Source organism: Barbus barbus (assembly GCF_936440315.1).
Source record: "Barbus barbus genome assembly, chromosome: 7".
Classification (NCBI taxonomy): Eukaryota; Metazoa; Chordata; class Actinopteri; order Cypriniformes; family Cyprinidae; genus Barbus; species Barbus barbus.
The window spans coordinates 270,001-280,000 of NC_136735.1; the positions used below are offsets into that span (position 1 = coordinate 270,001).

Here is a 10,000-nt window from a genome sequence, read left to right on the forward strand (position 1 = left end):
CACTGCACGACCGCCACTGCGATGCTCTCCGCCTCTGTGCTCTCCTCCAGCAGCTGCTGCCGCGTGACCCGCGGCCGGATCCACAGGAACACGTGTGTCTGATCCAGCAGCTCTCGCAGCGAGCAGATGTGACCCTGAAACACACAGGTGTTCACACACTGAGCTCAAGCACACATCGGTCAGTGGCACTCGCTCGCTCACAGATGCTGCTACCTTGCGCAGCTGCAAGACTCTGTGTATGTAGTGCGGCTCCAGCACGGCGCGGTCGCTGATCTCAGAGCCGTGTGTGTGAAGAACCAGCTGACGCAGCTCGTCCTGCAGCACAGCGCACTGCTGCTCGTCCTCCATCCTGTGCTGGAGATGAATCCTGCACACACACACACACACACACATATATATATATGAGATCACAGCACTGAAACACTCAACCCCAGCCTCGCACAGATATCCTACAGCACAGTACACACATACCACAGGTGTAAAAAGTACTCAAAAATTTTACTCAAATGAAAGTAAAGATACTCAGTGAAAATTTTACTCAAAAGTACAAGTATCTGGCCAAAAACATACTTGAGTAAAAGTAAAAAAGTACTACTTTAAATTGTAGTCAGGTATTAAAAAAGTAGAAGTACTTTCCTGACAGACATTCAGAAGTTTGGTTAAAGGGAGAAAACGAAACAAAATGCAATGGCCCAGGTCAAACACATATCTAGTGCAACAATAATAAAAATTCAGCACAGCGAAACACACATAAAATTGCAGGGAAAGGGATTAAAAGGAAACTTCATCCTTTCAACCCTCATGCCATCCCATATATATATATATATATATATATATATATATATATATATATATATATATATATATATATATATATATATATATATATATATATATATATATGAATGAATGATGCATTTATATAGAGCTTTATTGTGTATTGCCGTACACCCAAAGCGCTTTACAATCATGTGGGGGGGTCTCTCCTCAACCACCAGCAGTGTGCAGCATCCACCTGAATGATACCATGACACCACACTACAACAGCGCCAGTGCGCTCACCACACACCAGCCACACACACACATATACATATATACACATATATATACATATATATATATATATATATATATATATATATATATATATATATACACATATATGACTTATTTATCAGATGAACAAACTAAGTATGTTGTCTACGTCACTGTCTAAAAGGATCATTAATCTTTTAATTGCTTATTTGGGGCATTTTTATTTGGGCTTTTTCTCAGCAAATATTGCTACAATTATAAGTGACTAATTATATGAATGAGCAAATTATGTAATTATTAAGATTTAAAAAAATATATTAATTGAGAGTCCAAATTCCTACTCAGTGTGTCACAATGACATTATTAAAGCAACTTATGCACTACCTGGTAAGAACATCACAACATGAATTACAACTAAGTAATCATACAATGCTCATTTAAAACACCTTTTTGGAGATTTGTAGCATTTAATAAAAATAAAATATTAATTCCCACAAAAATATTAATTATATTGAAATTTTCATCACCAATTTTATTTGCACTCAATCTTGTGCATTCAGCCAATATATTACACAGCTAATGGCTCTGTCAAAACAGAAAGAATAATGAATAAACTTTTTGGGGGGAAATCTTTGCAACCTCAACATGCTTCCTCAGATTTAATGGTGAACTTTTGAAGCCAGACATTTACATGATGAAAGTCATAACTGAAGTAGAACTGTGTGCTTGATGCATGAACAATGATCATTGGTTCTCACGTCAAGCACGCACTTTTGAGCTTCCGTTTACCATATTTAATGTGCATAAGATAAAATAAAAATTGAAAAAAAAAATATAAGGAGTTAAAAAGTACAGATTTTTCTTCAGAAATGTAATCAAGTAAAACTACAAGTAGTCAGTTTAAATTGTACTTGAATAAAGTACAAATCCCCCAAAATAATACTTCAGTACAGTAATAAAGTAATATTACTCAAGTATTTTACAGCTCTGACACACACCTGTTGAACTCGTCTAGTTTGTCCAGATCCAGCAGCGCCGAGTGCGTCGTGATCTTGGAAACGTTAAATTCACAAACTAATTCATCCAGACGCCGGCCAATCCGATTATCTGCAGAAAAGAAAAGAACTGAAATGAACAACATTAAGAAGTGATTTTAAGTGAATGATGAATGTTTATTTTCACCAAACCCAATCGTATGCTTTGAGAACTTGAGATCATCTTCTGGAAACTTGAAGCTGGTCATCATTTGCTGTCTTTATATGGAGGAGCAAACGCAGGACATTATTTTTTATTTCTCCTATTTTGTTCAGCAAAAGGATGAATGCCATATGGCTGTGGATAATAATACTGCATAATAATAATGCAAATAACTGAGGTGGGTAGAGTATCCAAGAACTGTACTCAAGTAAAAGTAATAATCCCAATACTTGCTTGAATAATAATAAAAAAGTATCCAATGAAAAATTACTCAAGTAGTGAGTTACTAGCACTTTGGATCATTCATACTCTATATATAATTTTATATTTCAAGATTATTTGTCACATACACAATTATACAGAGTATAACCAGCAGTGAAATGTAAGTCAGGTCCGCTCCAAGGACAGTGCAATTATAAAGAATACAAATATTAAGAAAAAGAAAAGTAGAAAAAAATAAAATAAAATAAAAGAAAAAATATAAATATAAATGTGCAGGTCAGTATGTTGTTGATTTAAATAGTAATATAACAGGAACGTGCAAAAGAATTGTACAGGGTATTTAAATAGCAGCAATATGAGGTAGAGAAAAATTCTGAATAGCTTATTGATATGGTGATATTTACATGGAGTCAAGTGATGTTATGACACAGAGTTAGAGTTTAGGAGCCTGATGGCCTGGGGGAAGAAGCTCCTCCTAAGTCTCTCAGTCTTTGCCATCAGGCTACGGAAGCGCTTACCAGATGGAAGCAAAGTGAATAGATGTGCTAGTGCTTTGCAGTCCTGATTGGAGCTGTTTCCATACCACACTGAGATGCACTGAGTCAATACACTTTCTATGGTCCCTGAATAGAAAGTTTTCAGGATTGCTGGTGAGACCCTGAATTTCCTCAGCTGTCACAGATGGTACAGTCTTTGCCTGGCTTTCTTAACCTGTGTTTGGATGTGTGTAGTCCAACTCAGGTTCTCAGAGATGTTTACACCGAGGTACTTGAAGCTACTCACCCTCTCCACAGGGGTCCCACTGATCATAAGAGGAGTGTAGGGCTGCTGCTGTCTCTTCCTAAAGTCCATGATCAGCTCTTTAGTTTTGCTCACATTCAGAGAGAGACAGTTGTCCTGGCACCATGATGTGAGTCTCTCTACCTCATCCAAGTATGCGGTCTCATCATTGTTGGAGATGAGGCCCAGAACCACAGTATCATCAGCGAATTTGACAATAGATGTGGAGCTGTGAGAGGACACGCAGTCATGCGTGTAGAGAGAGTAGAGCAGGGGACTCAGGACACAGCCCTGTGGGGCTCCTATGTTCAGAGTGATGGAGTTTGAGGTGAACTGGCCAACTTTCACCACTTGAGGTCTGCCGGTGAGGAAGTCTTGAATCCAGTCACAGAGTGAGGAGTTTAGGCCGAGGTCTGTGAGTTTAGAAGCCAGCTTGATGGGGACTATAGTGTTGAAAGCTGAGCTATAGTCAATGAATAGCAGCCTTACATAATTCCCATTGTTGCTGTCCAAGTGTGTGAGGGAAGAGTGGAGAACGTGAGAAATGGCATCGTCCGTGGATCTATTTGGGCGATAGGCAAACTGAAGAGGGTCCAGAGTATCAGGGATGGAGGAGCAGATGTGGCTCTTTACAAGTCTCTCAAAAACCTTCATGACTATAGAAGTGAGGGCAACTGGGCGATAGTCATTCAGGCAAGAGGGTTTATTGTTCTTTGGCACAGGGATAATGACAGAATTTTTAAATGCGGTGGGAACCACGGCGGAAGCAAGGGACTCATTAAAGATGGAAGTGAACAAACCAGCGAGCTGATCGGTGCAGGACCTCAGAACACGGCCGGTTATCCCATCAGGTCCGGCTGCTTTCCTGACGTTCACTTTCTTTAGTGCCCTCCGAACCTCATCCTCCGACACGGTGATTACAGGATCATCGCTGCTCTGCCTGCTACTTATCGTGCATGCTGCGTATTACTGATATTAGTTATATGGCTCCACGTTATCGTCCGGGCAGAAATATTGTTCCAGCCACCAAAAGACAGATTCACAAATAACCTGCCTGATTTATCTCAACTGTTCTGTGTACCCATAAATACACATGAACTAGACGAAATGACTAGCAACATGGGCACTATCTTCTCTAATACATTAGAAGCTGTTGCCCCCCTCAAATTGAAAAAGGTTAGAGAAAAACGTACTGCGCCATGGTACAACAGTTATACCCATTCTCTCAAGAAAGAAACTCGTATTCTTGAGCGCAAATGGAGAAAAACTAAATTACAAGTTTGTAGAATTGCGTGGAAAAACAGTCTGTCCAGCTATAGACAGGCTCTAAAAGCTGCAGGGTAGAGCATATCCGCAAACTCATAGATAATAACCAAAACAATCCAAGGTTTTTATTTAGCACAGTGGCTAGATTAACAAATAAACAGACGCCGCCCGATCTAAATATTCCCTCGCAGTTTAATAGTAATGACTTTATGAATTTCTTTCCTGATAAAATAGATAACATCAGAAATACAATATCAAATGTAGATTCTACTGTGTCTAGTATTTCAGCTTCATTCATCGCACCCAAAGAAAAACTGCAGTGCTTTACAACTATAGGACAGGAAGAGCTAAATAAACTTATCAGTGCATCTAAACCAACAACGTGTTTATTAGATCCTGTACCCACTAAACTACTGAAAGAGTTGTTACCCGTAGCAGAAAAAACGCTTCTCGATATTATTAACTCATCGCTATCTTTAGGTCACGTCCCAAAACCATTCAAGCTGGCGGTTATTAAGCCTCTTATTAAGAAACCACAACTAGATTCTAATGAACTGGCAAATTACAGACCCATTTCAAATCTTCCGTTTATGTCTAAAATTTTAGAAAAAGTTGTGTCTACTCAATTGTGCTCCTTTTTGCAAAAAAATGATCTCTATGAAGAATTTCAGTCAGGTTTCAGGCCTCACCATAGCACAGAAACTGCACTTGTTAAAATTATGAATGACTTACTACTTGCTTCAGATCAAGGTTGCATCTCATTGCTAGTATTACTTGATCTTTGTGCTGCGTTCGACACTATAGACCATGACACACTCATAGATCGATTACAAAACTATACTGGTATTCAAGGGCAGGCTTTAAGATGGTTTAGATCCTACCTGTCCGATCGCTACCACTTCGTTCATTTAAATGGGGAGTCATCTCAGTTATCACCAGTAAAGTATGGAGTACCACAAGGATCTGTCCTAGGTCCTCTGCTATTTTCAATATACATGTTGCCTCTTGGTAATATTATTAGAAAATACGGGATTAGTTGTCATTGTTATGCTGATGATACTCAACTATATATCTCAACAAAACCAGGTGAAACTTCTAAACTAAGGTAATAGATTGTGTAAAAAATATAAAAGTTTGGATGACCAATAATTTCCTCCTATTAAATTCAGATAAGACAGAGATATTACTTATTGGACCAAAAAACAGTACACAGAATCGCTTGGATTATAATTTGCAACTAGACGGATGCACTGTTACGTCCTCTAAAGTCAAAAATCTGGGTGTTATATTAGACAGCAACTTGTCCTTTGAAAATCATATTTCCCATGTTACAAAAACAGCATTCTTCCATCTTAGAAACATTGCCAAGCTTCGAAGCATGCTACCTGTTTCGGATGCAGAAAAGCTAGTTCATGCATTCATGACCTCTAGACTGGACTATTGTAATGCACTGCTAGCTGGTTGTCCTACATCTTCAATAAACAAGCTACAGATAGTCCAAAATGCAGCGGCTAGAGTTCTTACCAGATCAAGAAAATATGATCATATTACCCCAATTTTACAGTCTCTGCACTGGCTACCTATTCAGTTCCGTATCATTTACAAATAGGGGTGTGCGATATGATTTTTCATCGTGGATGATAAAAATGTCTCCACGATCTGCTTTTGAAGAAATATGGTAGTATCGTGCTACAGCACACATTATGTCAAATACAGTTCTGGTCTCCGTCTCTATATACTGTACAACACCACATACAGCAGTAGAGTTACTCTGACAGGACACTGCACTTATTCACGATCGCAAAACTACATTATTTGCACACAAGCCTTGCTGGTTAAATGTTTAATTCGTGCGCTGGTCTGACGTGCGCTTTTTCTGAGCGGATACACCTGAAGCACGCGCACTAAAAAGCCTGTCTAACAGCGCCTGATTACTCAACTAACTTATCTTTTGTGCTAATACTGTCAAAACACACAAGGTTTACATACAGACTCAGTTGGTTATCTCTAAAAATGAAAGTAAATAGTTAAGAGAGAAACAGATGCGTGCCTGTATATTAGATGCGTGCAGCTCTTAAAGAGACAGGACACTAAACATGCTGTCGACTGTCATTAAAGGGATAGTTCACCCTAAAATTTAATTTCTGTCATTATTTACTCACTCACATGTTGTCCCAAACCTCTATTAATTTCTTGTGCTGAACCCAAAATAAGATATTTTGAAGAATGAGGGTAACCAAACAGTTGCTGGTCCACATTGGCTTTGATAGCAGGAAAGAACAATCCTATGGAAGTCACTGAGGACCAGCAACTGTTTGGTTTTCCACCTTCTTCAAAATAGCATTTATGTTCAGCAGAAGAAAGAAACCCATTCAGGTGTAAAACAACTTTTGAGTAAATGATGGTATAAAAATAAAACATTATGACAGAATTGACAGACAGATGACAGCATATTTATTTTTGGGGGAACTATTCATTTAACATTAACAAAACAACAAAACGCAAAGAGAAAAGTCACTCACTATTCTTGACTGAAAAACTTTAATACAGTTGCTTTAGGAATCAGTCTATCTAGTGTTTTATTTTTATATTTGTTCATTCAATGTCATTGAATGCTCTGCTAAATACACCTATTGTACCTGAAAATAAAGTACTGTTTGTTTTATTTGTATATTATGTGTATTTGTAATGTGTATCTTTGCTCTTATTTTTTAATAAGAAAGATAAAATAATGACAAAGACTTTTATCTTCGCCCACTTTGGCCTAAATATCTGCCATGTCTTTTTTGTTGTTTTTTGTTACCTTGAAAGGCTTTATCTTTCTAGTTTGGCTGTAATGCTCAGACAACATGACAAAGAATCGTGATAAAATCGTGATATTTCTAAAAAAAATTGTGATATATTTTTCCCATATCGCCCACCCCTATTTACAAAATATTATTACTTGCCTATAAGGCCCTAAATGGTTTAGCATCCTGCGTACCTAACTTGTCTTCTACCACGCTACAATCCAACCCGCTCCCTAAGGTCACAAAACTCTGGACTTTTGGTAGTACCTAGGATAGCAAAGTCCACTAAAGGAGGTAGAGCTTTTTCACATTTGGCTCCCAAACTCTGGAATAGCCTTCCTGATAACGTTCGGGGTTCAGACACACTCTCTCTGTTTAAATCTAGATTAAAGACACATCTCTTTAGCCAAGCATTCACATAATGCATCTTATAATCTTGTACTGCAGTTATATCTGATCAAATGTACATTATTATTATTCTTTAGCTTGGGTTGAACAAATCATTTTTGCTTAGATGGAACAGCAGCTACGCTAATTATGTCTCTATTTGTTTCTCTGTTGATTAACATCCCGTGGTAACTAGGAATGACAGAAGCTTCAGTCTGGATCCAACCCTTAAATGATCTGAGATGACCGAACACCTGAGAAAAGATGATGCCAACCCCTCAGAGGACCTCAGAGGATGCCAACGCTCAGACAACATACACAATTAACAAATATTGCCATAAGTTAAATATATTAAGGTTCTGCAATATATAAATATATTGTGGAAACTTAAATTCCTGTAGAGCTGCTTTGCAACGATTTGTATCGTAAAAAGCTCTATACAAATAAACTTGAATTGAATTTCTTCCTGACGCGCTGGACGGTAGAGACGCGCCGCCACCGTTGCAATCGAAGCAGCCGAAGAAGGTGTTTAACTCGTCGGCCAGCAACGGATCTGCTCTCACCTCCGCGGAGGATTTGTTTCCGAAGTCACAGATGGTCCTCAGTCCCTGCCACATCCGTCGAGAGTCATTGAGCTGGAAATGAGACTCAATTCTCTCTCTGTATCTGTGTTTAGCGGCTCTTACTGCGCGTCAGAGAGCATAGCGTGATGCTTTGTACTCGCTCATATTCCCGGACAGAAGAGCCTCATTGTAAGCGGCAGTGCGTGTGTTAACCGCAGCACGGATTGTTCTGTCCACCCACGGTTTCTGATTGGAGAATATCCTTATAGTTATTGTTTCTGTAGCTTGCTCGGTTAGCGTGTTTACAAAACTTAATGCTACATCCGTGAACTCGCTGACGTCAGAAGAACTCGCCCGGAACATGTCCCAGTCGACGTCATCAAGCGCCGCCTGCAGCATAGTCTCTGAGTGGGAGGACCAGCGCGTCACTACTCTCTGCACCGGAGGTTCCTGAACGAGCCTTTGTTTGTATCCCGGTGTTAGAAAAATGGCGGCATGGTCTGATTTGCCAAAAGCCGGTAGTGAGCGGGCTTTGTAGGCATCCTTGAACTGAGTGTAGCAATGATCCAGTGTGTTTGGTCCTCTAGTTGGACAGGATACATGTTGATGGAAGTTCGGCATGACCTGCTTGAGGTTGGCTTTGCTAAAGTCTCCCGCGATGATAAAGGCAGCGTCAGGATGTTTGTTAATGTAGCCGCTGAGCACATCGTGAAGTTCAGACAAAGCCAAGCCGGTGTCCGCCTGTGGTGGAATGTACACAGCAGTAACTATGATCGATGAAAACTCCCGGGGCAGATAAAATGGCCGGCAAGTAATGGAAAGATGTTCCAGATGAGGCGAGCAGGAACGCGACAGAATGGAGATATTCCTGGGATCACACCATTTCTTGTTGATCATGAAACACACTCCTCCACCCCTGGATTTACCGGCCTCTGCGGTTCTGTCCGTCCGAAAGTCAGAAGTTATCACTCGGCATTACAGCAGTGTCCGGGACCGAGGACGAAAGCCATGTTTCTGACAAACACAGGATGTTACAGTCCCTTATGTCCCATTGGAAACTAATCCTGGCTCTAAGATCGTCCATCTTATTCTCCAAGGATTGGACATTGGCGAGCAGAATGCTCGGGAGAGGAGGACTGTGGGCCCTTTTCCTGAGTCTCTCTCGATCCGTCGCCTCGGGGGGTTATTGGGGGGGAAGCCGTGGCCTAATGGTTAGAGTCGGACTTGTAATCCAAAGGTTGTGGGTTCGAGTCTTGGGCCGGCAGGGATTGTAGGTGGGGGGGAGTGAATGTCCAGCGCTCTCTCCACCCTCAATACCACGACTGAGGTGCCCTTGAGCAAGGCACCGAACCCCCAACTGCTCCCCGGGCGCCGCAGCATGGCTGCCCACTGCTCCGGGTGTGTGTTCACGGTGTGTGTGTGTTCACTGCGGTGTGTGTGTGTTCACTGCTGTGTGTGTGTGTGTGTGTGTTCACGGTGTGTGTGTGTGTGTGTGTGTGTGTGAGCACATTGGATGGGTTAAATGCAGAGCACAAATTCCGAGTATGGGTCACCATACTTGGCTGAATGTCACTTCACTTCACTATTGTTTATCTCCGCGTTCCGAAGACTCTCCAGTGGCCACGATGGATCCATGGATAATGTGTCCTGGAACAGGTTGGTGTAGCGGTTTCCAATGTCCAAAAGTGTTTCTTTGTTAGGTGATCAGTGCCGACGTGAGATGTGTAAAAAGAGAAAGTTAAAAGGAAGTAAAAAAAGTAA

The 10,000-nt window shown here is 40.6% G+C and overlaps 1 protein-coding gene and 1 long non-coding RNA gene across 3 annotated transcripts in view; one reads left to right on the forward strand and one right to left on the reverse strand.

The window, feature by feature from the left end:
• Window positions 1-10,000, forward strand: part of LOC306872868 — a 147,638-nt gene that overhangs the window by 7,147 nt on the left and 130,491 nt on the right. The window lies entirely within an intron of this gene.
• Window positions 1-10,000, reverse strand: part of ears2 (glutamyl-tRNA synthetase 2, mitochondrial) — a 23,123-nt gene that overhangs the window by 4,703 nt on the left and 8,420 nt on the right. For both annotated transcript variants that reach the window (XM_079421750.1, XM_079421751.1), the window contains 3 exons: window positions 2,034-2,142; window positions 214-367; window positions 4-134 (listed from right to left, as the gene is read on the reverse strand). In XM_079421750.1, coding sequence (XP_079277876.1) covers window positions 4-134; window positions 214-367; window positions 2,034-2,142 — 394 coding nt within the window. The remainder of the gene's footprint in view (window positions 1-3; window positions 135-213; window positions 368-2,033; window positions 2,143-10,000) is intronic.